The sequence below is a fragment of the Emys orbicularis genome, chromosome 8, assembly GCF_028017835.1.
Source record: "Emys orbicularis isolate rEmyOrb1 chromosome 8, rEmyOrb1.hap1, whole genome shotgun sequence".
In the NCBI taxonomy this organism is placed as follows: Eukaryota; Metazoa; Chordata; order Testudines; family Emydidae; genus Emys; species Emys orbicularis.
In genome coordinates this window covers 106,937,256-106,964,219 of record NC_088690.1, presented here as the reverse complement: position 1 = coordinate 106,964,219, position 26,964 = coordinate 106,937,256, and the positions used below count along the sequence as shown (strand labels likewise).

Here is a 26,964-nt window from a genome sequence, read left to right as displayed (position 1 = left end):
ACATCAGGAGGGATGTATGCAAAGTGTGGAATGAACATACACCTCTACCTCGATATAACGCTGTCCTTGGGAGCCAAAAATCTTACCGCGTTATAGGTGAAACCGCGTTATATCGAACTTGCTTTGATCTGCCAGAGTGCGCAGCCCCGCCCCCCCGGAGCGCTGCTTTCCCTCATTATATCCGAATTCGCGTTATATCGGGGTAGAGGTGTACAAATAAACAGCAACCATAAACGTTAATATTCCCTGTTAACCCTGTTTTGGAGCTTGGAGGAGGGAAGGGGTGGAGCTCCTGATGGAATGCAGACATGGATTCCAGGCTGTAGAGAAGATCTAGCGTGGGGAATCTCACTCGTTAACATGTCAGAGCTCTTGGCAGGCCAGCCTGTGATGGTTTAGACAAGAGCTCTTGGAGGAAGGAGACCAAGCCAGGCAGAGGTTTTATAACCGTATGAAATGTGCTGCTGTATATTTAGCTACAGGCAGCAGCATCAAGGGAAAAGTGAATAATCAGAGTCCCACAGCCCCAGAACATGTCTCACTTCTACCTCCCCATCCCTTTTCTCTCTCTTCTCTCCTTTGCCTTGCTCTCCATCTGCTACTTCCTCTTGCTTTATCTATTTTCTCAGCCTCCTGATTCCTTCCCTTCCTCCCTCTCTTCTCCCCTGCCTTGCTATGAAGGGGACAACCACACCAGTATATTCTCTCCTTGGTGAATTCATCCCTTTGCAGAAGGCCTGCGTAAAGGCCGCTGTACTACACCAGCCCTGCAAGGAAGAGCCGTGCATGGGGCCTCTGCAAACACAGAAAGGGTCTCAGTGCCAGCTCCAAATAGGCCAGGGTAGAGGGGGCTGGCTATGAAAAGGGCTGAAGGCTCTGTTCTTATGGAATCCCCCATAGAGTGGATAAGGAAGGGATGTGGCTACTGTTACTAACCATAGCCCAGAACAATGGCCACAGGGCCCCATGTCCTGGCTGCAGATTGGGCAGATGGATCCGTCCCCACCTTCCCAGGTTTCCTTGCACAAAGCCCATTGGGGCTTTGCCTGGGGAAGGATGGATGTAATTCAAGCAGAAAATAAGCCATGATGTGAAAATAAGGCTGGTTCCCTGTGGAGCTCCACCGGGTGAGAGCCCTAGAGGCAAAGGAGCATGGCTAGGCAGGCCACTTGTCTGGTTTGAAGCTGAACAGTCCTCTTTTTGGGGTGGTTTGTCCCCTGTCCGGTACTGAGACAAACCTGGAAGAGGTTTTGTCCAGTATCTGTATCACGCCGCACTCTTCAAAATGGCATCCCGTTGTGGCATCACTTTGTGCGCATCACGCATGCAAGGGCATGCTGGTGGGGGTGGGGTCACTCCTGTGGGGGTGAGCCCACGCCATTCGCGGAAGTACCAGAATGAATGTCTGATATTCTGGGAGTGCATGAGGGGCCACCCTAAGTGTCACCTATCCCGAATCTCTGGTTACAGTCCCCCTCCCACAATTCTGTCCTCTTTTAATGCCATTGCAATTAATCTCCAAGGTTTAGGATTATAAAGGTTTAGGGGGGAGGGGATAGCTCAGTGGTTTGCGCATTGGCCTGCTAAACCCAGGGTTGTGAGTTCAATCCTTGAGGGGACCACTTAGGGATCTAGGGCAAAATCAGTACTTGGTCCTGCTAGTGAAGGCAGGGGGCTGGACTCAATGACCTTTCAAGGTCCATTCTAGGAGATAGGATAACTCCATTAATTTATTTTAAATAGTATTTAGCACTAACACAGGAATGTGTTATATATTTTTGTGCTATTTAAGCATTAATGAATGAATTCTCACAGCCCCATCATAACCGCTGTTATTCCCATTTTACTGATGGATGGAGAAACCGACAGATTATATGACTTGGCCAATGCAACTGCAGGTTTCCATACTATAGTGATAGGAATGATAGATGCTATCTATCCCCATATACAACGATCTATCTATCTATCTATCTCACTGAAGTTGCCTGGATGAAGCAGGAGTCCTGAAGGACCATAAAACCTGTAGTGTTTGTTTTCATCTCAAGCAAAGTGAAACAGGGAAGAGAAAATGTTGTGTTTTTAAATAACCTTCCAGCTGTTCTGCCTCTGCTTGAAGAGTTGATCCAAGGTTGTGGTAACATATCTAAGCAGTTTCACTTCCAGTTCATATATAGTTACAAAGATTTAATGCAAATGGTTTGAAATTACTTGCGTCTGATGAAGTGGGCATTCACCCACGAAAGCTTATGCTCCAATACTTCTGTTAGTCTTAAAGGTGCCACAGGACCCTCTGTTGAAATTACAGTGAAACCCATCTGATTCCACTCTTGATCTTGCTGGTTTTATAAGGCAAAGCAGTGTCTCTTCCACTTTGGTCTCTGTGGAACTGGCTTCACAGCAACTATGAGAGTCTGTGTTTACAGTGAGGAACAGATAATTCTAAAGAGTTTTGGACAAAACCCATCAGATTTCAGCCAAATTCTCCCTTGTCCATCTTATTCTTTATTTCCCCAATGCACAATCCTGCTGCCAAAGACGCAGTGTGTTTGGTTTTCAGTTTAAAACCTTGGAACCTCCTGAGACGCACATTCTAAAGAAAGAAAGAAAAACATTCCATTGTCAAGTGGTGCTTGGTACTGAAAATCAGCCCCTTAGCAGGAGATGCCTGTGGGACCTAACCAAGGATCAGAGATCTGGGAAAGGTCCCCAGTATATTTTCATATAAGCTCAGATACCTGGGATTGCAGGAGTATCAACGAGATGTGCTAATGAGGAAATAACTGCCACCTTCCGTTATATTTAGATTTCATAGTCAATGTTGCCCAGTTCACACAATTTGGAAAATATATGCAAAGAACATCCCTTCTTTCATTACACTTTTCCTTTGGATGGGTGTATTAAAACAATGGATGGTGATATGACAAAATTGTACCACTCGCCCCTGTGAGGCTCTAAAGCTTACACATATGGAGTGTGAACCTGAAAAGACTCCCATGACTAACTTTACCCACACAAATAGTCCCATTGGCTCAAAAGCGGACTCTTCGTGTGCATAAAGTATCAGAGGGGTAGCCGTGTTAGTCTGGATCTGTAAAAAGCAACAAAGAGTCCTGTGGCACCTTACAGACTAACAGATGTATTGGAGCATAAGCTTTCGTGGGTGAATACCCACATGCGTCTGACGAAGTGGGTATTCACCTACGAAAGCTTATGCTCCAATACATCTGTTAGTCTATAAGGTGCCACAGGACTCTTTGTTGCATGTGCATAAAGTTACTCCTGGGAATATATGTTTGCAGGATCAAGGCCTTAGTTTGGACCAGGGGTCTCAAACTCCCGGCCCGCGGGCCATCTGTGGCCTGAGAACCTCCCCGCTGCGGGCCACGGAGGAGAGCGAAGGCAGACACGCTGCCGGCAGTGTCCTCTGTAGGTGCCGCCCCCCATAGCTCCCATTAGTTGCCGGGCAGAGTCAGCCATGGAGGCAGCATCACTTGTTTCCACAATGAATATAAACAAGTCAAAATACCGAACACAACTATCTGATGCACACCTTGTTGCAATCCTGAAGGTTTCAACTGCTCAGTCACGGAGGCCAAACATCAACAAACTGACAGAACTGAAGCGTTGCCAGGTGTCTGGCAAACACTAAAAACTCTCTGGCAGGCGAAGAATTATATAAAGTTGTATGAGAGTTTTATTATTTCTAAGAAATTCAAAATAAAAAATACAATATAAACGTTTTCTTTTCTGAACACCATCTTCGGTGACATTATTGGCCCGCTGGGAGGATTTGAGGCCCTAAGGCAAATTGAGTTTGAGACCCCTGGTTTGGACAGTCCATTAGCCAGATTGCTCCCTAAATCTGCTGTGTGTCTCTCGCTGCTGATACCAACAATAATTGACACTTTTTCTTTCTTTGTCATTTGTACTTCTCAAACTTATACCATCAATTGGGAGGAGACAAACAAGAATTCTCTCTAGTCATTCAAAATGCCTAATTCTGGATAAGAGATTTAATTTATTACTTATTAACTAAGTATAAAACATTATCCAGTGAAGGTTTGTGTACATGTACAGATCTACACACATTCAGGCAGAGAGTTCATTAATGAGCAAAAGAAGAGAAAAAAAACAGATAAAATAAGGATGAGCGATACAAGAGATTATGGTAGAGGCAGATCTATCATGGGAAAAGAGCCTCATGTACAAGAAAATTGGTCCCATTCATTGTTTCCACACAGTAGAGTTCCATGAGTCCTGTAGGAAGCTTCTGCTTCCATTCCCGGCTAAGAGAAGGAACTCAAATTTTCCCAGCGGCCAAAGAAAATCTGTTTTTAAAGGGCTGTTTCTGTTAATCTGGTTTTCTGAGGCAGTGAGGGATGGGCGAGCCCACATACAGGCCCAGGAGGCATAATTTAACCGAGCATGAAATGAGCCAGAGCGAGAGGAGAGTGCATAGAATTGCAGGTGTCCAGCATTGCTGCATTATTTCATCTAAGGGATGCTGAGAGGCTTGCTGTCAAAAGGCCAGATTCACCCCTCAGGTTCCACCAACACAAGCCAGCAGAACCTGGCCGGTGGGTCCCCACAGCAGGAAGTCCAGGGACACAGCGCCACAAACCAAAAGATGCCCTGGTAGATTCCCTGACCAGCTCTGAAAGCTGCTTCCCCCTAACAGGACCCGGCTACCTGCCCTGCCACAGAGGTGAATGCTCTCTCTGGAGTCAGTGGAGCTGAACCCACTTATGCCAGTGGTGAATTTGACCCATGACATTTAGAACATATTTTATTTGTCCCCATTGATAACTCTCAAGCTGTGGAGAGGGTGTACTTTATTGTGAGACCAGCCTCTGGGTGGCCCCCATGGAGAGAAGGCTGTACATGTAGATGCCCAGTGCACTGTTCTAGCTGAGCTACAGAACAGACCCATCCTTCTACCTCTAGACACTGGAGGCTCAAACCTGCCTGTAACCATGCAAGTACATAAATGGGGAAGTGAAGTAGAGACCACAGAGTCAGCACATGAGCTGGGGCGTGCCCTGGGGCAGACACATGCTCACGCAGGAATCAGAGCTTTAAGGAGGCTAGACTCAGGCCCTCCTGCTCCAAAGGCCCAGGCCCGTACCATTTGAGCTAAAGGAAAATCCCATTTCCTAGCTGCAAGGCTTAGTTCTGACAACACTCGAGCAGGTCTGATATCCCAGCCAGGAGATACACAGTAATATACTCTGTGTGCATTGTCAGGGCCGGCTTTAGGCTGATTCGCCCGATTCCCACGAATTGCGCCCCGCGCCTAAGAGGGCCCCGCGCCCAGCCAGAGCGCGGCAAGCACCCGGCCGGAGCCCAGCAACCCCGCGGCCCCACTCCCCCGGCTGGAGCCCAGCAACCCCACGGCCCCGCTTCCCCAGCCGGAGCGCGGCAAGCCCCACGGCTCCACTCCCCCGGCCGGAGCGCGGCAACCCAGCGGCCCTGCTACTCCGGCCGGAGCCCAGCAGCCCCGCTCCCCGGCCAGAGCGCCGGCCGGAGCGCTGCAAGTCCCGCGCCCCCGCTCCCCCAGTCAGAGCGCCGGCTGAAGCACCCGGTGAGTACAAGAAGCCTCATGAATCGGGCCCCGCACGTGCTAAAGCCAGCCCTGTGCATCGTCCTCCCTTGGCACATGGCGCCATGTGCCGGGAAATGCAACATGGTAGATTCCCTGAAACCCAGGGGTATGGTCTTAAGGAAAAGGGAGGTGGGTCACCCCAAACTCAGCAAGCGCATATGCTGCCATCCACAGCCAGTGCAAGATGGCGTCTTTGTTGCCGTGGAAGCAGTAGTAACAACTCCCTGCACACATGGAGCCAGGCCGGTGAAAGAAGGAGTTGTATGGCACTGCGTGTACCCAAAAGCATATCTGACTACCTGGGATGCATTGTCAGAATCTGCACCAAAGTATCTATAGCCAGATTTTCAGCTGGTGCAAACTGGCGTAACTCAGTTAACATCAGTGGAGCTATACTGATTTGCACTAGCTGAGGATCTGGCCCCTACGGTTTAACTTACACATCTGTGCATTGGGTGAATTCCACCATCTCTTTACAGGGCCATCTCCCTGTGTCTGAGAGCATGACAGAAGCAAGAATCTGCCTTTTCCAGCTTCTTTCTCTCCACATGGCAGGCCTGCAGTTACCCATAGAAAGGATATGGTTGGGTACAGGCTGGGCAGAGGCCAGGAGGTGTCATGCTGAGGAGGCTCATTGCTCAGGCCCCACACTGCTTTGCTGTGGCTTGAGGGAGGTAAGTCGTCTGGCGAGCTCTCTGTGCATGCAATAGTCTGTGATTCATGAAGACTGCTCCCGGCTGTGACAGATTGGGCTGCCCAGGGAACACAACCTTTAACAGCACATTCCAAGTCAAACACGGAACTCTGCTTTATACTTAGAGATGATTATTAATATTTTTTTACCTCTGTGCCCTAGCTGTCCTGGGCATGGGAGAGCTATAGGAATCCCGAGCTGTATTGTCAGGGGCTGTAGTAGATAAGTTAACCAGCATTCTTTGGATTTGGCTAGTTCCCTGCTGTAATGCTAATGTGTACATATATCATCTGAGACATCTCATAATGACACATAAACAGGGACAAAGCCACCTGCTGGCCGGCTGGGAGATCAGGGCCTGAACTTGCATTAGTAAGCCATTTATCCATTTTTTTAAAAAGCATTCTGGGCAGATGATTCAACTTTCATTCAAAAATCAATCCGTTCAAAGCCAGCCATGTATCAGGGACTCCCGGTGCCTGGCATGGAGGTGAAACACAAATCCAAGTGACAGCCAACTGAGCATACTATAATATACCAGATTAAACAGAGCCTAACGCTTCCCAGCTGGTATCCTGCACCCTCTCTCAACAGGCTAGATGGGCTTGTCCTTGGCAAGATCAACATCACCAGAGGCGCAATAGTAGATGTGAGGGGAGAGAGGTTTTCTTTTCTGGAATTCACCGCTCAAGGTATGCATTTGCTGTGTTTCTTACATATTCCTGGTTCCTTCTGCTCCTTCGTTACTCACACACATCTATCCCTGGTGTCTGATGAATTCAGCCCAATGTCTTTAAAATACCCGTCTTGAAAATTAGAACTGTAATATTGTAGAGCATCTAGCTTAATCTATCTATGTTACTTATATGCCCCCCGTTACCATAGTATTTGAGCATGTCATGGTCTTTAATGCATTTATATTTAGTAGGCAACTGGAGCACAGAGAGACTGAGTGATTTACCCAGGGACATGCAGGAAGTCAGTGGCAAAGCAGGGAATTGAACACAGGTCTCCAAGCCCCGGTGCTCTAACCATTGGACCATCCTTCCTCTAAACAGGGCCTAGTTACTGATTGGGACCTTTAAATGCTACCACAATACAAATGGATAATAATAAAAAATGAATATTCCCCAATTAGGATGTTGTTTTGTATGTGGAAAAAAGTAATAGGGGATAAATACTCTAACTTGTTTCACTCCAAGATATGCTACATTATCCCTGGTGCTATACACATAGGCTTGGAAAGAGATTTTTATTGACAAATGTTGGTAAACATCAGTTTCACCACATACACATAAACTGACAAAAATATTTCTATTGATGATAGAAATTTACAGATAGACGAAGTAAGAAAAATGCTGCTTGAGAACTTAGTAAAGTTTACTTTAAGGATATTTACTTTGTATATTTTAACATGTGATGTTGACAGTTTGTGTTTTAAAGTTATAAAGCTTAAACTTTTGGAATCTCAACACCTACTATCATTAAATAACTATTGTCTGACACACCCTTTCATAATTTCCAGCAACTGAAAATTTAAAGTGATAAAAACATTTTTTTTTAAATCCTTAAAACCCATACTTTTACACAACTGAGAACATGTACCTTGATAAAACTAGAAAAAAGCTTAAAAATAAACATTGATATCTGTTTAAATTATAAAAAAATAAAAATTGAATTCTGCCATGCCTATATATACATTATTATTATTACAGCGGCAAAACAGGGCAAGTCACTCTGCCCTGGAAAATCATTCATTGTTATCTATTATTTTGCATAGTTGTTCCGGTGTGCTTGGTGCCTTGCAGACTGTTAAATAGACAGGTTTCCTGCCCCCAAAGCTTCTAGTCCGTTAATGGCATCAGGCATCAGACAAAGAAGGCAGGAGGAGACCAATAAAACAACTTGCAGCAGAGGGGTTAAGCTAAGCACACATCTTACAACACCACAGTATTTGTGCTTGTTTGTTTGAAGTTAACCCAATGGGGGACAGCGGGAATTATCAGGGGAAGGCCTGAGTGGTAATGACAGCATTATAAAAAGATTGCTTTCACATCTGTTTTACAGACACATCTGGAAGGAACTCCCAGAAGTCAGCTCTGTGACCCAACACGGTCCTCAGACAGGGCTAGTTAGTACTGCTCTCCAGACCCACTGCTATTCTCAGTCAAATCTGGGTTCTGCATGGGACTTTTCTCTGAACCCATCACTGCCCTCAGTCAAGTCTGGATGGTACCCCTGGGTTTTCTGAGGACACGGTGTGGAATTTCCATGCATCTTAAACCCATGCATGGGCCTGATAAATAACAGCTCCATGATAGCACAGAGCCAGAGCTATCGCTCCACTAACTCCCTTCTTCAGATTCCCCGTTCTGCTGGATCAGGAGTCTATAACCTGGAGGAAAGCAATGAAGGCAGAACAGCCACACTGTGTGGTTAAAAGGAAAAACAGACTGTGCACCATCAGGGGAATCCAAGTCTTTACATGGCAGCATACAGCCACTTTTCTTCTTCTGGTCTCTGCAGATTGCTGCTGGCTCACACAGTGGAGAGTAAAAATTGCAGCAGACACAACACCTTGGGAAACTGCCCTGTCCAACAGACATAGGTACCTCCCTTTTCTACATCCACAGCAGCTGATAATGTCTGAGGCTAGGTCTACACTACAGCGGGGGTCCGACCTAAGATACGCAACTTCAGCTACGTGAATACCGTAGCTGAAGTTGCGTATTTTAGGTCGGCTTACCTGGCTGTGAGGACGGGGGAAAGTCGACCGCTGCCGCACTGCCGCCGACTCCGCTGCCGCCTCTTGCCGTGGTGGATTTCCGGAGTCGACGGCAGAGCGATCAGGGATCGATTTTATCGCGTCTTCACTAGACGCGGTAAGTCGATCCCCGATAGACCGATTGCTACCCGCCGGATCGGCGGGTAGCGAAGACAAAGCCTCAGATTGAGGCTTCTTGTTACACTGCCACCTGATGGAGGACTTTGATATCATATATTAGGGATCGGCAACCTTTGGCACTTGGCCCGTCAGAGAAAGCCACTGGTGGGCCAGGACGGTTTGTTTACCTGCAGCATTTGCTGGTTCGGCCGATCACAGCTCCCACTGGCTGCGGTTTGCCGCTCCAGGCCAATGGGGGCTGCGGGAAGCGGCGCAGGCCGAAGGGCGTGCTGGCCGCCACTTCCCCACAGCCCCCATTGGCCTGGAGCAGCAAACCGTGGCCAGTGGGAGCTGCGATCAGTTGAACCTGCGGATGCTGCAGGTAAACAAACCATCCTGGCCCGCCAGCGGATTTCCCTGACAGGCCGCGTGCCAAAGGTTGCCAATCCCTATCATACATCTAGCCTCCAGTTACTGTAGTAGCCCAACTGGCCCAAAAGTGATGACGTGTTCGTGGGCACTGTATTGATTCATTGGACTAACTACACGCAGCAAAGCAGCATTTACAGACGTCATACACACACTCTCCCGCATTTCTATAGCTCCCTCCACATGAGGATCTCAAAGCACTTGTGCAAATATGAATGGTCACAACACCCTTGTCACGTAGGTAAATACCATTTGTTAAGGATGGGAGGACTGAGATGCAGACGGGTGAAGTGATTGTGCCAAGGTTATACAACGGGTGAGTGACAAAGCCAGGTATAGAACTCAGATTTCCTGACTCCCACTCTAGCGTTTTAACTACCCACGCAGGCTTTAATAAAACTTAGTCATGGCTTCTTAAAGCAGGGAAGCCCATGAATGCCTGCTAGGGTTAAGCAATAGTTCCTGGCACCGCTGTGTTGCTGCTGGGGTCACTAGTTTGTGATGCAACTAATAAAGATTTGTTCCATGCCTGCCTCATGCTGGGGCATGACCCACTGGCGGTGGAAGGAATGAGAAGGATCTAGACACTCACAAGAATAAAGTTCCCCCAGGTCTGGCAAAGGAATACACCGTGCTGTTTGACTTTAACTAAAGCAGCAGCTATTGTATCTCCCCCTCGGCCGAGGTGGTCTCCTGCCTCCCCTCCCCTCGTCTGATTGCACAGCACCATGCGGAGATGGTGTTTTCACTCCCTGATGCTGCACAGCGTGAAGTCAAGCAGCCTCACTTGGTGGGGGGTGAGGCTCTGCGTCTTTCCACAGCACCATCATGAAAACAAAGTACACAGGAGACAGCATGAAAAATCAGCCTCTGCAGTAGCAGAGATTCTTTGGGCAAGCTGATGGTGTCTAGTTCTCCCCACATACCAGGAGAGCATGGGGTGAGACCCACAGGATGGGGGCGGGGGAGAGCGAAGGTCCACTCAGTCTTTTCCACCACATCCAGAGACCAAATCATCCCTCTCCCCAACCCACAAAGAGCTGCTCTTGTCCGGACACCATCCTACCCCCTCCTTTACTCCCACTTGTGTTCTGGCTAATCTAGTACACAGCAATAGAGCTCTTCTCTCTGTTGTAGGATGGCCCTTTATTTCCTGTCCAGGGGCTGGGACTGTTTTTGAACTGAAATAATTAAGGGCCAAATTTCCAGCAATCTTCGTTGTCTGCACCAAGAATATTTAGGGGCACATCCCTCTCCATCTACGCATGCAGTATCCAGCTTTGCATGTAAAGAATCCTGCATTTGGCACACAAACGCTGGGGGGGTTACGCATGAACAGTTGTAACCACAAGTACTGCAGTTGCAGTTCAAGGTGGTCAGGGCAAAATTTGGATCCTAAAACTTAAGAAAAAGACATGTCTGGTGTGAATAGGAGTTAGAGTTTGATTCTGTTTCCTGTTTACAACATTGATGATATAAAGTTGGTAAGAAAATGTCATAGATTTGATTTTTATAACTGATTTTTAAATTGTATGTGATAAACTGGATTTTTTCTTTAATAGGTGGGAGGACACCAAAACAGAAATGGATAGTCAGTGTCTCTGGCGCTGAATAGCTCTGTCATAATAACTCTCCCCCTGCTGTCACAGAGCGGAGACAATTACAGTAATCATGTGGCCTTGTCCCCTTTCCTTTCAACTTCCTGATGTATTATTGCAGCTCGCCGCTTTACAGCAGGCAAAAAGGCAAAGATAAAGGCTGCTGCTGAAATAAAATTTTCTAATTTAATGTTCAGTAGAAAGGGCAGAAAAAAACCCAATACTGTTTTGGCCACAGCTTCACATCTCCCTCTTCCTCCTCATGTTGGAGAATACAAAATGATCATATTACTAGAGCTATACATCCTTATTTGACGGCATGTACTTATTTGTAAGAAGCGACAAAGAGTCCTGTGGCACCTTATAGACTAACAGGCGTTTTGGAGCATAAGCTTTCATGGGTGAATACCCACTTCATCAGATGCATGTGTCAGATGTATTTGTAAGAGTGACAATATCCCACAGCATCACCGAGCATATGCAGGTTTTGACTGAAGCACAAATCTCATAGGGTCTGATTCTGCCGTCCATACTTATGTTCGGTAGTACCTTACTCTGCTGGTGAAGTGCCACGCTGCAAAATTGGGTCCAGTGGGAACTTATATTCCACACACTCACATGTAGTATTGTTTAATTGTGATTATTAGCATCAATTTTATAAAATAAGGAGGGCACAGCATGGAGCCACAATGGAAGACCAAGTTTATGTGGAGCTGCTTTCCAGTGTAGCACTTGACTAGGATGCGGGACAAGTAGAGCTGAGCAAATCATTTGCAACAAGTAATTTCTGAAAGGGATTTTAACCTCTTCCGTTTGCGAGTGTCTGTGAGCAGATGGTGTATGCCATGATGCCTGCAAAAACTTGACAATGTTTTGGCTGCTAATGTGCAGATACCACCGCCTGTCATGCTGACAAATATTGTCTCATTGTTTACTTGTACTCCCCTGTCTGTCCCCATATCTGTTGTCTCTTCACTTATAAAGATTATAAACCCCTTGTGGCAGGAACCAGCTTTTTGTTCTGTTTCTACAGCTCCTCGCACAATGGAGTCCTGGTCTATGATTAGTGTCCTGAAGCACCAGGGGAATGCAAATAATAAATAACTCCTCTAATAAAATCATTATCTCAATGTATTCAATTAAAATAGTTCCGAATTTTTTACTCTATGGCTGGATCATGAATATTCGAATTATTTTGTGTCTTTCTGAAAGTCCCAGGTCCTGATGATTACATGAAAATGTCAATTTTTATTTTTTCTTCTTTTTTTAACCAAAGTTTCTAGCCCTTGTAGTTGTGGAGCAAACTTGAAAAGATGACTCTTAAAGAGTTAAAAACCAGCAGGCAAATAAAACTAACTCAGCACGTTTTGTTTTTCTCTCATGACTTTGCGGGTTCTGAGGCCCATTGTTTTTGAATGCTTGATGCCAGCAATACTATCGTGCGGAGTGATTTGGGGGATGGAAAGGGAACTGAAAAGGAAATCTCTTGTCCAGGGAGTATATTTCAAGTGGAAGGGCCTTTTTCTCCCCTGATTTACGCCACCCTGTAATCCATGCGTTCAACACGATTGTAGGCGTCGTGAAACCAGGCAAAATCTGGCCCTCAGTTAACAGTTCCTCCAGGAGCCAGCCAGGGCTTTGGGACAGAGATCTGAAACTAGGGCAAGTCTTTACAAAATAAAGTCTGCACGCCCTGGAAGGTGCTTTTCAGGAATCTGGAATTAAAGGAAACCCCAGCCCAATCCTTAAGGTGGAAGGCTGGGTGGCCCGGGGGTGCTGGGCCCCGGGGGGTGTCTTGGCCAGGCTTGGGGTCCGGGGGAGAGGGGGCGGGTCCTGGCCATGCCCGGCAGGACACCCCCCCCCCCCCCTTCGGTAACACGAGGCCGCAGCGCGTGTCCCGCTTTCCTGCCCATACGACTGAGCCACGGGGCCCCCGGGGGCAGCCTGCTGGCCAATAGGCGACGGCGTGGCTGGCATAGCTCTGCTCCGGTTGGTGCAGGCCGGTGTCACTCACCGGGGAAGGCGGGTCGCTGGGAATGTGGAGCGGCCCTCGGCCGTTGTTTGCTTGTGACCTTTTGCGGACTGGAGCGGTGGGGAGGCGCCGCCTGAGCCCCGAGCAGTAAGGGAGGGGGCGGTGCGGGGGCCAGTTGGGGGATGGGGGAATGAATGGGGCGGTGCGGGGGCCAATTGTGGGGTTGGGGGTGGTGCAGGGGCCGGGGGTGTGTGGGGGGAATGGAGGGGGCGGTGCGAGGGCCAGCTGGGGGATGGGGGGAATGAAGGGGGCGGTGCGGGGGCCAATTGTGGGGTTGGGGGTGGTGCAGGGGCCGGGGGTGTGTGGGGGGAATGGAGGGGGCCAGATGTGGGGTCGGGGGTGGTGCAGGGGCCAGCTGGGGGGTAGGGGGAATGAAGGGGGCCGGGGCCAGCTGGGGGGTGGGAGGAATGAAGGGGCAGGGGTGGGGCCAGCTGGGGGGTGGGGGCAATGAAGGGGGCGGGGTGGGGCCAGATGGGGGGTAGGAGGAATGAAGGGGGCCGGGGCCAGCTGGGGGGTGGGAGGAATGAAGGGGCAGGGGTGGGGCCAGCTGGGGGGTGGGGGGAATGAAGGGGGTGGTGCGGGGGACAATTGTGGGGTTGGGGGTGGTGCAGAGGCCGGGGGTGTGGGGGGGGAATGGAGGGGGCGGTATGGGGGCCAGATGTGGGGTCGGGGGTGGTGCAGGGACCAGATGGGGGGGTAGGGGGAATGAAGGGGGCCGGGGCCAGCTGGGGGGTGGGAGGAATGAAGGGCCAGCTGGGGGGTGGGGGCAATGAAGGGGTGGGGGGGCCAGCTGGGTGAATTAAGGGGTCAGGGGCTGTTCAGGGGGCAGCTGTGGCAGGGCAGGGGTGTGCAAGACTTTAGGCATAGTGGTGGAGGGTATGCCAGGAGCCAGCTGTGCAAAGTGTAGGGGAGGTGGATATTTTCCATCCCCCTGGTTTCTGTTGGTGAGCACTTTCCTTTCCCTAACTGGAAATAAGGAATGCACCCTACACAGCTGGAAGAGGGCCTCCCTGGACTCGGGGTTGCATCTCCTACTCCCAGCTTGTGTTAGGGCCATGGGGTTAATTACCCAAAGAAGCCTCTGAGAATTGTTGCTGAAGTTAAGAGAAGTGAAAGTAACTGACTCAGCCCAGCTTAAAGGAAAAGATCCCTTGCCTGGAGTTCACTGCACTGCAGTAAACTTAAACATGTTTCTTTAGAAACCCGTAGAGAGGACAATGCACAGAGAGTTTGTAGATCACGGGGCCCATTCGTGGTTTCTGGGCACTTGTGCTGTAGCACAGAGTTCTGGCAATAAACCCTCTAACCAACTGGCCTGCTGATGTGTGGCCAAAGTACTGTGTGGAAAGAGTGTCAGATGACCAGAGTATGTGGGTGGGGGAGAAGGGGGGCTGGATGTTTATTTCACTCTGACCCCTATGTGAGATCCAGGCGCTTGCTGTGTGTGTGCATAGGAATGGCTGGCCGGAGTGAGGAGCAGAGTCTGAAGGAAGAGCTGACCTGTGCCATCTGCTATGAGCTTTTCAGTGACCCTGTCATGCTGGAATGCATGCACCATTTCTGCAGGGCATGCATCCAGGGCTACTGGGCCAGGTGCCCCCGTGTGGCTTCCTGCCCCCAGTGCCGAAGGGAGTTCTCCAGCCGCACCTTTCGCCCCCACTATCTGGTGTCCGGGGTGGTGGAGAAGGTGCGGAAGTGCAGCTCAGAGGACCACAAGAGAAAAATGCAGGTGAGTGGCTGTTGGCATGCTTATTTAGAAGGCATCAGTCATAGTAAAATCTGAGGCAGACACACATGCCTCAGCACAGTGTAGAGCAGATATCTGACGTCTCTCTTACCCACCCACTTCTCTGAGGCAGGTTCATTCAACCATAAAACCACATACGCATCCTTCACCTGGGCAGAGCACAATGAAGACTCTCTCTGCTTCTCTCACTGACTGGTTCCCTATTCCTCTCTCTAGCGCCTGGCGAGTTGCAGTCTGTAGTTTAGCTTTTGTGCTGTTGCTTCTCTTGCATTGCTCACTTGTTGCTGCCTTGTGACATTGATCACATGTTTATTGTTTGTAACATGTAGGGGCCCCAATCCAGGATTAGGGATCCATTATGTTAGGTGCTGTACAAACAAGTGATAAGAGACTCCTTGCCCCAGAGAGTTCAAAACAAACAAAGGTTAAACCCCATGCAGACTTGTATCCCCAGCTCTTATGTATGCTGAGTCTGGAGTTTTCCCCAACCCACTGGATTCACGTGTGTGTAAAAAGTCAGCTTAGCTCGTGAACATACACCTCAGGTTGGTTGGTTGATTGTTTTTGCCTTATGGGGAGTCTTGGATTTAAACAGCTGCTGCTTGCCCTTCTAGAGTCAGTGCCGTACATGTAGGCTGCTCCACTATAAATCCATGGTACGCCCACATCTTGAATATTGCGTGCAGATGTGGTCACCCCATCTCAAAAAAGATGTATTGGAATTGGAAAAGGTTCAGAAAAGAGCAATAAAAATGATTAGGGGTATGGAACGGCTTCCATATCAGGAGAAATTAATAAGACTGAGACTTTTCAGCTTGGAAAAGAGACGACTAAAGGGGGAGATGATAGAAGTCTATAAAATCATGACTGGTGTGGAGAAAGTAAATAAGGAAGTGTTATTTACTCCTTCTCATAACACAAGAACTAGGGGTCACCAAATGAAATTAATAGGCAGCAGGTTTAAAACAAACAGAAGGAAGTATTTTTTTCATATAACGCACAGTCAACTTGTGGAACTCCTTGCCAGAGGATGTTGTGAAGGCCAAGACTATAACAGGGTTCAAAAAAGATCTAGATAAGTTCATAGAGGATATTAGCCAGGATCGGCAGGGATGATGTCCCTAGGCTCTGTTTGCCAGAATCTGGGAATGGGCAACAGGGGATGGATCACTTGATGATTAACTGTTGTGCTCATTCCCTCTGAAGCCTTGCATTGGCCACTGTCGGAAGACAGGATACTGGGCTAGATGGACCTTTGGTCTGACCCAGTATGGCCATTCTTATGTAAAACAGCAGAGTAGTGAAATGGTCTCCTTTTATTTTTCATTCTTAGAAACATCTTGAAAATGCGCTGCGAGCTCACCAGAGCGAGATGGAGAACTTTGTGCGAATGAAGCACACAGCAGAGGAGGATATTTGCAGTCTGACGGTAATGCCAGTTCTCCCAGCTACACTCGTGTAGGCTCTGTGGCAATGCCATTCACTTGGATAAGGGAAGACTGGGAGGTTACTGGTAGAGGTGGTGCACATCCAAGAGCCCCCTGTAAGAACAGATTTAAAAATTTTATTAAGATGATGTTTAAAAAAAAAAAGTGATCAGAGTTTGAGTATAGAAGTTTCTGGTTATCAGGGAATACTGTACAGATTATCGAGGGTGCAAAGTTTGGTTTAAGGTCGGGTGGGCATAAGGAATACATAATCTGCAATATCCCCGATTGGGGGTAAAAGGTTGATGGGTCAAAGTACAGGCATTGAGATATGAGGGTATGAAGTTCATAGAGTGGCTATGTTCGGGTGTGGAGTATAATGAGTGGATATGATGATGAGGATGGATTGACCCTCATTTGGTGAGATTTAATGTTCAGGGAGTTTATGGTTCCATTTCATATGATCCAACGGAGAAGGTCTCTTGGTCCCTTTCTCGTAGTGGGAGAACGACGTCATTCTGGCTCATGCCTCCTGGTACTAATATACTGGCCCTACCCTTCATACTGCTGCTGCTACAAGCTTGCATGCAGGGTGAGTAAGGATCAGGCAGGATATAATCGGAGCTCTTCTACCTGGAGAAAAGAATACAAATGGAATATTATCAAAAGCTGAGTTATTTGGGGCCTTGAACAACCTGACCAATAAGCAGGCTCACAGCCGATACCTACCATCACTGTCATCTTATGCCAAGTATCTTTTTTGGACTATGGGCAAAAGATTAAAACCAGCAAAGTAAAAATGCTGCAGCAAAAAACAGCTCCTCAGTCAAGGTAACGATCGATCTGCTGAGATGCCTTTGCAGAATAATTGTAATTGCAGCGCTTAAAGAGATAGCCGTAGGGTAATTACAGAGGAGTGTACAAAGCCAGCTAAAGGCTCCTGAACCTTAGTAAAATACATCAGAGCTTTTCCTCAGCAGTGCTACATCTTGAGCCAATGGATCTGTCAGATTTCCCTAAGGCACGTGATAGAGTTTAATTTGGGGCATACCTTTATAGTTACGTATAATAGCTCCTTGGGTGACAATCAGCAGTGTCTGTGTGTCTAGCTCTTGTGGCTTTAGTCAAGATTGCTGATTTATTTATTTATTTTATATATATATATATATATATATATATATAGACACACACACACGTACACGTTTTTTTTCAGAAGCCAAATGAGAGTTACTTACGGATCCTGAATGAAGTTTGTCACACACAAACCAGAAAGACGTTACCCACTTAACTTTCAGAGAATGTTTCCAGAAAAGAGGCATTAAGTACTTGTTAACACAGGCAATTACTGGATTCTGATAAATTGATGCACCAAAGCTTAGACAGGGTTCAGATTGCTCAGTGCATGATAAAAGATGACATCTGGGCTAGGCTGATGAGCAGTTGCTAGTTCTGGAGAGTTGCCAGACTGTGGGGGTTTTGTTTTTGTTTTTTTTAATTGCAAAAGCACTGATGTGACCACAAAATCAGTCAGATCCCAGGTCTGTTTCCATGACAGAGCAGTTAGGTTAATAACCAAATTTAAATATTCGTGTCATTTGTAGAGATAACATGGTCCCTATAAATGCACTATAGTTCAGATTCACTCTTAGAATATTAGGAACCCAAATATTCTTTTCTGAGTTTTCTCAAAGTTGAGTTAACCATTATGACACAGGCTGACTCACCAAATTACTATAGATAAACCCCAAAGTAATAGTGGCTGCAGTATAATTACACTTCTCTTTTGGAAGAGAAAAGGTACCAAAAAGTAGCACAGTGACGCTAAACTTCAGAAAGGAAAAAATCTGAGGAAGCTGGCTAAGAAGGCCCTTCAGAAATAAGGAAATTAAAATTCTTGGATTTAGTATTGAGCTTACCAGAACAAAACTGCAAAGGGCATAACTACATCAAAACTAAAAATGAAGCAGGAAGGCAAGAAATAAATTAGTATGGCTAAATGGCAGGGCTGAGCCAGTTATCCAACCCAAACAGGTATCCTTCAGAAAATGGAAATCCATTCCTAGTGAAGCTGATAGAAGGGAACATAAACTACAGCAGTTGATGATATGTAAGAAAGAAATTAGGAGGGTGAGATGGCATTGGAAGAACAAATGGTCAAAATTATAAGACCAAATAAATTCTTTAAGTGTAACAGAAGCAGGAAGCCAGCAAGAGTCTCAGTAAGTCTGTTAAATCAATTAAAGAGGATATGGGCATGGCAGAAACAGAACATTTCTTCTTTCCATCCGTCTTCACCTCAGAGGATATTTGGGAGATACTGACTACCTGACAAGAGTAGGTATGAGGTGCTCTCAGAGACTGAGGTGTCAAGAGAAGGTGCGGGAACCAATTGAGAAATTCAGTGCAAAAGTCACTAGGAATGGATGGCTGCACCCAAGAGCTCTGAAAGAATATGAGAATGAAATTGCTGAGCTACTAAGAAAACTCTGCAATCTCTCATTAAAATCAGCTGCTATCCTGGAGGCTAGCAAGTGTATCTATGTCTTAACTTCATTGGTCTAACTCCCAGGGTGAGCCTAGGAGTTATTGTAAACTTCATTTTAATAGCAGGGAAATTATTGGTTGAGACAGTAAATAAAGATAGTTATAAACATTTGAATAATATGGTATGATGGGAATAAACCAAATACAGCTGCTGAAAGGGGATGTGTTTCAAGTCCGCTAGAATTTCTTGAGCTTGTCAATAAAATATGAGCCAAGGAGGGCTAATTGATACAAACTTTCAAAAGCCTATGACAAATTCCTTCCCAAGAGGCTAGCAAGAAAACGAAGTGGTTATGGTTACATAGATTGTAGGCTCTCTGGTGCAGGAACCATCTTTGTTGTGTGTTTGTACAATGCCTAGTGCAATGGGATCCTGGTTTGTGACTAGAGATCCTAGGTGCTAGAACAATACAAATAATAATGGAGTGAGAGGGAAAGTACTGCTGTGAATAGAAACTGGCTAAGAGTCAGACAGCAAAGGAGTAGGAACAAATGATGAATTTGCACCATGGTGAAAGATGAGCAGTGGGGGTGCCCGAAGGGTCCAGGCTAGGACCAGTGCTGTTTTATATGTTAACGGTTTGGAAAAGGGGGTGAGCAGTGAGGTAGCAAAGCCTCTGGTTGACATAAAATTATGTAAATCAGAGGAGATGAAAGAGCTTCAAAGGAACCTAGGCAACCCATGTGAACAAGCCACATGATGACAGATGATATTCAGTGTTGACAAATGCAAGGTAGCTGTAATTGCACAATGGAAGCAATAATTTGGACTCTGAATTAGCTGTAATTACTCAGGGAAAAAGCTGCAAGGCTCATTATGGACCTCCCAATGAAAGCTGCCATTCAGTCTGCTGCAGCAGACAAACCAAATAATGGGGGCAAGAATAATACTGACTGTTGTGATGCTGTTATAAATCAACAGTGTGTTCTCATGCGGAATACTTCATTCAGTTCTGGTCACCTCATCTGAAGAGAGAGATAGCAGAACTAGAGGGGTAGGGGAGTTCAGAGGCCAGCAAGGAAAACAATTAGGGGCCAGGAGAGACTGAAAACACAGAGCGGTTTAAAGGAGCTGGGGGATAGCGAGAGATGCATACCAAATGCTATAGAGAAGGTAAATAGAATGCATCCGTTTACCCCTTCTGGTAAGACAAGAACAAGTGCATGTTCGGTGAAGCTCAATGGTAGTATGTTTAAAACTGACAAAAAGCAATAATGTCTTACCTGACACGTAATTAACCTGTAGAATTAATTGCCCAGAGATAGCGCACACATCTGTCTGAGTTACCATTTCAAATGCAGAAGCCCAGAGCCACACTGGGGCTCAGGACCTCAGACTAGGGATAAAATTTTCAGAGGCTCCAAAGTGACTTATGAGACCAACTCACATTTTCCAAGTTTAATTTTTTGGGACTTAGGCTCCTAAATCACTTAGGCCCCCTTGAAAATGTTAACCTAGGTCTAGAATTTAAGACCTGTAAGTTGATTAATAGGCAGCAGGTTTAAAACAAACAGAAGGACATGGTGTTTTTTTTTTTTTTTTTTTTTTCCCACACAACGCATGGTCAACCTGTGGAACTCCTTGCCAGAGGATGTTGTGAAGGCCAAGACTATTACAGGGTTCAAAAAAAAATCAAGATAAGTTCACGGAGGATAGGTCCATCAATGGCTATTAGCCAGGATGGGCAGGGATGATGTCCCTAGCCTCTGTTTGCCAGAAGCTGGGAATGGGCAACGGGATGGATCACTTGATGATAACCTGTTCTGTTCATTCTCTCTGGGGCACCTGGCATTGGACACTGTCGGAAGACGGGATATTGGGCTAGATGGACCTTTGGTCTGCCCAGTCTGGCCATTCTTATGTTCTTATTACTCCCAGATTGTTGTCAAAGCAATTTGGACAAGGTAATTGAGTTCAAAGAGGTAATTTGAAAAGCTTAATTCAGTGACTTTACTTCTGACCTTAGTGGCATCCACGTGGTCCCAAAGCAGGGTTCCAGCAGTGCCTCTAGCAGGGAGGGCAGGGGGAAGACTTCCCTTCTATCCTCTCTCTGGCTATATTACATTGCAAGAGTATTAAATTAGAGAAATCAAAGGCAGCTGTGTTCTGTCCCTCCCCCTGCCACCTGCTGCTCGTTTTGAGTCTTAATCCAAAGAGCCACTCAGCGTAGAATAAGGCCTGCTGTATACCTAAAATGAAGGTCAACCTAGCAACATTGCTCAGGGCTGTGAAAAAATTTGCACCCTGTGCAACCTAGTTAGGTCAACCTAATTCCTACTGTAGAAGCATCTAGGTCGATGGAATAATTCTTCTGTTGACCTAGCTACCGCCTCTCGAGGGGTGCATGCATATATATAAACCAGGTGTGTGTATCTGCTTAAAAGTACCCCAGTCATTGCTCCCCTGTGGATCAAAAGCCCTTCATTTTTATTTTTATCTCCTGTCCTCTGCCCCATAGTTTTGGAGATTTCTGAAACCCTATAGGAAATCGACCTGCAACCCTTTTCACTGCGTCTTTTATGGCATTTGCCTCTGCTCAGAAAGCCTCCGGGGAGCTGAACTCTAAGATTCGGGCAGAATTTGAGCGACTTCATCAAATCCTGGAGGAAAAGGAGAGAGTTGTGTTGATGGAGCTGGCCAAAGAGGAGGAGCAGTTATTGTTGAGGCTGCGTGGGGACATCATGCAGCTGGAGGAGGGGATCTCAGAGCTGGGAAAGAACATTGAGCACATACAGGAAATCCTGAACAAGACGGGAGACTCATTACTGCTGGAGGTGAGATTGCTCAGCCAGCTCTTAACGCGTTGAGGCTTGGGAGGAGGGTGAAGGATGTTAGCAGGATGCTGACACATGGTGGGGAGAGCTCAGAATCTGAATCGGGAAGTTGGAGAGCAGCAGAAGCAACTCTATTGTGCTGTAGGACGGCCCAGGACTCTAGGCTTACACATCTGAAAGGGAAGCAGCAAGGCAGGGCAGGATCTACAGTCCAGAATTGGGATCCACAGATCCTGGGTGGTCTAGAGCTCTCGCTGTGGTCCCTGCAAAGCTGTCTGGTCAAGGGGTGACCTCCTCCCTCTCTTTCCATCTGCTAAATGACATCACAGGAACATTAAAATACGTTTGAATACTTCCCGAATTACTTTTCCGTGTATGCCACAAGGATGTTTTGTGATTGTGGATGGGAGGGGAGGAGGTGGTTCCTGAGACAAGTTCTCTCAGGTGGTCTGTACTGGGGAGACATGTAGGGACCCTGGGCTGGGCAAAAGGAGCACCGCTGAGCAGCACTGCTGAGCTGGAGTTGCCAAGGCTCCTGTTGTAAGAAATCACCATCCATCATTGCTCTAGGCAACTGTGAATAGCTGGCACCCAAGGCGGGTGAGTGAGCGAGCCAGCCACTGCTGGGAAAGTGTGCTTCAGTGGCACTCCGATCCCTAGCACTGATGGGCTGCTGAGAAAGCATTAACGGGGCCATGAAAGCAAAGCTGGAGCACCCAGGCAACTTGCTCCTCTTTGATAGTGGGATCAAAAGCACACCTACATCCCCTGTCCCCATGGGCAGCCATGCCCCCCACCCCTCCCCGTTGTGAATGGCAAGATCTCTACGTTAGTAGATGGAAGGGGAAAGGGGAAATCCTTGGCACTGTTGTCTTTGCAGAAGCTCAGGTTGAAAACAGACTGGCAAGGTGCAGGGGCGGGTGAGAAGCGGTGTTGACTCCTGTACTGGGAGAGGGGTGAGGAGCCCCAGATAATGAAGGCAGGCTCTGGTGGCTTCAGGGAGGTAAAGGTACGCTCAATGTATTTAATAATAAAGCACGTGCCTTTACCTGCCTCAGGTTCCCAGAGCCAGCTGTATCCTTTGGAGCCCATCTCTGCAATCATGCTTCATCTTTCTTCCCATCTCAATCATTGAAAATATCCTCTAAGCAGAAGGAAATCAGTCCCAAACCGTACCAGGCAAATGAAAGTATGCAGGGGAAGGGGAGAGAGAGAGAGAGAGAGAGCCTGTTCATGAGCGAGGGAAACCTCTCTTGAGACTGACTCTTTATTAGAGACACAGCTGCAATTTTGTGTCTCACTCCCACTCTTCTGGAGCTTATTCTCAGTCCCTTGGACTGAGGCATCTTAGATGTGTTCAGAGTCGTCCTCCTCAGCCCCTAGCCCTCCAAAACAACCTTGGTTTATAGACACAACGTCCATCCCCTGTTGGGGTCCAGTTGGACTGGTGTGTTTATCGTCTCTGTGTTCGAATGTGGTGGCAGGAAAGAGGGTAGTTAATTTATTTGTGCAGCTGTACAAATTAAGGACGGTGATTGTTAATTTTCTCTGCCTTTCATTGCAGGTGGAGAGCGTGGCTATCAGGTACGTGTCTGGAATTAAACAAGCTGTTTCCCTTTTCATGAGGCTTTTATCTCCCCTCCTTGGCTGGGGACAGTGGGAAGAGAGGCATTATCTTTTTAGTTTTTAAAGCACTGCTAATTGTCTAGCAGGCCACTGGCATGGAGCCAGACGAGGGGAGAAGGATCCGTTCCCCAGCAAGCATCAGATGCTCTCATGTAGAAGTGCTGGGCTTCTGGGGCTAGGTTCAATGGAAGCGTGGGCTATAGTGGAAGTGGGGAAACGGAGTTGCGGGTGCATACAATGAGCATGAATTACACATCAGGGAAAAGTGGAGAACTGTTACATCAAATAACAGGGTGTACAAGCTAAACCGGAGGGCCGTGTGTGATGAATATGGAAATGTTGGTAATGTTTGTTTTTTTATGCACGCCCCTGTTGTCTCTGTGTTTTATGCTGCTATACACTGACTGCAAAGGGAAGGGATGAGGTGTTGGACTCGGGTAGCCACTTGGCTGGAGACCAGAGTCATTAGCAAACTGAATAGAGGCTACATGTGTGAATGGAGGATCCGGAACAGACAATGGAGATATTCACACCCAGTGACCAAAGGCCCAGAGCAAGGATGATTTCCCCCCACTTTTCTGCCAAGAAGCAGAGCAAAGGCCCCCGAGCTGGAGAACAAGGGGAAAGGTGTCAGGTGGCTGTGTGACAAGCTGAGCTCCCAGAGACACAGCGGCTCTCACCGGGGACAGAGACCAAGGGGCAGAGACAGAGCGCGCAAGCAAAAGATGGTTACTACAGCAACATGGCCTATGGGAGCCCTGGCACTGGCCAGTCTGAATTCTGGCTTAACCTTTGCTTCCCTGTGGTGACCCAAGGACTTTCAGATTCTGGAGGTCAGGAGACGAATAAATTGTCACCTTGTTTTGAAAAGGCTGCCTGGTGTCACCGCAAATACTCACTAAGAGCATTGCACCGTGAAGGGGTAAAGGACAGGCCTCCCACAGCAGTCTGGCTTGACGGGACTTGCTGCAGGAAGCCATAGAGAGGGATCGCTGGCTCCTGAAGACCCAGTGTCAGAGTCATGGAGGCCACAGGGCTGCCCCTGTGGCACCCTAAAGGGATCACTCCCAAGGGACTGGGTACAGGCTGGGACATAGATGACCCTGTGAATCCAGGACATCCTGTTTAGCTGATTTTACTGTTTTCCTCTCTGCCCCCTTGGGACCAGCCTTTCAGTGCTTGGCATAGCTCAGAGGAGAGGGGGCAGGTGCAAAATTGAACTTGAGCCTCCTGGGGGTCTCTAGGCTCACCCCCAAGGCACAACTTAGAGCAACCTTCTGGCAGGTCTGAAATTGTGCCAGCTGCCACTGGCCCCAAAGGAGCATTTGTGCCCCTTTCCCCCCATTCCCTGCACTGGGGGTTGGGGGAGGGGGAGGAGCTGCTGCAGCAGGCGGCTGATTCTGGCGGCTTTGCACTGCCAGAGTGGGGCTGAGAACATGGTCAGTGGTGTGTAAGTCGTGCTCATTTTGCATACCTGCCGAATGGTGAACCAGTGCACGTTGCTCTGCTTTACCAGCCAGAACACCGTGTCCATCTCTGCTGAATTTGGCCCAAGGCTTCTGGGGGGCTTGCACCTTCCTTCTCCAGGGCATTTCAGCCAGTAGGGGAGCAGGGAGACAGGACAGCAGCCTGTCTCAGCTCGGAGGTTACTCTGTATCTACTAATCGCTCTGCCCTCAGAGGGACTTCCTGTTTGATCTCCTTGGCAGAATGTAACCACCCCCCTGACCTTTTGTTGTGTACCCTGCCCCGCTAAGTCCATTTGCTCTGGTCCCTTGCCTCCCGCAAAGGCCTCGCTTCTAAAACACCCCCAGTCCAAGTCCTCTTTTCTAGTGGGCTTTTACTGATGGCTTTGTAAAAACAACTGGCTCCTTGTCTGGACCCTGCCTCACTCCTGCTCCTTGCTTGCCCAGGCCCCCAGTGCATGTGGAGGCACAGCCCTCCCTGGACATAGAGCGCCACAGAGACCGGTACAGCGGCCCCCTGCAATACATCTTCTGGAGACAAATGCTACAGTCAATCCACCCTGGTGAGTGTGACGCAGCGCAGGGTCCTCAGTGGTGGGGAGGTGGCCAGAGGAGGAGCGCCTAGGGAGGGGAAGTCGCCTAGACTGAAAAACATTGAGCAAAGCCCTGACAAATTCTAACTCTGTTACAGCTCCCGCCCCGCTGACATTTGACCCCGAATCAGCCCACCCTAACCTCATCCTCTCCAAAGACCTGACGGCAGTGACGGAGAGCAACAGGCGCCAACCTGTCTGCAGCAGCCCCAAGCGTTTCCAGCAGTGTGTGAATGTGCTGGGCTCCGAGACCTTGGACAGCGGGAGCCACTACTGGGAGGTCTGGGTGGGCAGCAAGACCAAGTGGGACCTGGGGGTGGCAGCGGAGTCCGTGGACCGGGCAGCCAAGGTCAAGCTGTGCCCTGAGAATGGTTACTGGGCACTTCGTCTGAGGAACGGGACGGAGTATTGGGCCACTGCCACCCCGTGGGTGCGCCTTGCCCCAAGGAGCTGTCTCCGGAAGGTGGGGGTCCTTCTGGACTGCAAAGAGGGGAAGGTGGCGTTCTACAATGCTGAAGACATGACCCACCTCTTCACCTTCCACCAGGCTGCCGTGCGCAGGTTCTGCCCCTTCTTCAGCACTTGCTTCAGCGAGGGCAAGCTGAACGTGGAGCCCATGAGAATCTGCCACCTGACTCTGTAAGGGTGATATTGGCGGGGGGGGGCGGGGGAGGAGGAGGCAGTCTCCCAGGAAGCCATGCAGATACCAAAGAGACAACATGTGGCCCTGGGAGCTGGTGTTGCTTTCTGGTTTGGTTGTAGTTGCTGCTGCTTGGACTGTCCCTGGAATAGGAATCGCCTGCTAGAACAGCTCAATTGGCTCCCCCCTGCACTAGTGCCTGGCCATTTACGGTTTGAGCGAATGTAGCAAAGGTGTGTGGACTCTGGTCAGTCTAACCTGTAAATCCCAAGCCTCTAGGGCAGAGTCAGGGAGAGTCTCTCCATTTGTGGCTTTACCCTGTGGGGAGAGAAGAAGTGACTGAATCTTAGTTCCCAGTATTTTGTCTTCTGTTCCCTACCTTGGCACAGGGGCGAGGGTCCTGGACTCTCACCTCAGCAGCTCAGCTTGAGCCATAGCGTATTGTGCACTGAGGTTTCTCCAGCAAAGAGATGGTGCATCTCGCTGCTTTACAAGCCTTAGAGCAGCCTCGTGCAGCAGCCAGTGACACTGAGGTGAACACAGCCTCCTCTCAGCAGCCGCTTTGGTACAGACTGTGAGAAGATTCAAAGGAAACTAGGCAACCTAAGTGAACAAGCAGGAATTGCACAATGGAAGCAATGCTTTGGATTCTGTATTCGTTGTAATCACTCAGGAAAAGGCCGGGAGGCTCATTAGGGACTCTTCAAAGGGCTCCCGCCTTTGTGGGACTAGAACAAGCAGGTAGACGTCAGGTGGTAAGTTCTAGGGAGCTCCTGGTCAGTGGGTAGGCGCCTGTTGCATGGTGGGGATTGCATCTTCATGACACAGTGGACAGTGCTGGCTGTGAGTGGAACAAGCCTGGGGGGCAGGGGATGGCTCTTCAATGATTTACTGAGATTTTGCTGCTC

General features: G+C 48.2%; 1 protein-coding gene across 1 annotated transcript; it reads left to right on the top strand.

Annotated features, from left to right (window-relative positions):
• The first annotated feature begins 14,560 nt into the window (after positions 1 to 14,560).
• On the top strand, positions 14,561 to 26,059 carry LOC135883062 (zinc-binding protein A33-like). The gene is made up of 6 exons (XM_065410099.1): positions 14,561 to 14,968; positions 16,320 to 16,415; positions 21,499 to 21,732; positions 23,297 to 23,316; positions 25,271 to 25,386; positions 25,515 to 26,059. The coding sequence occupies exons 1-6, from the start codon at positions 14,561 to 14,563 to the stop codon at positions 26,057 to 26,059; spliced, it is 1,419 nt and encodes a 472-aa protein (XP_065266171.1).
• The last annotated feature ends 905 nt before the right edge of the window (positions 26,060 to 26,964 follow it).

Coding starts and splice junctions, on each gene's coding strand:
- LOC135883062 (XM_065410099.1), top strand. CDS start 14,561: ATGTGTGGCCAAAGTACTGTGTGGAAAGAGTGTCAGATGACCAGAGTA. Junction 23,317..25,270: donor GTGGAGAGCGTGGCTATCAG/GTACGTGTCTGG, acceptor TTGCTTGCCCAG/GCCCCCAGTGCATGTGGAGG. Junction 25,387..25,514: donor GCTACAGTCAATCCACCCTG/GTGAGTGTGACG, acceptor ACTCTGTTACAG/CTCCCGCCCCGCTGACATTT.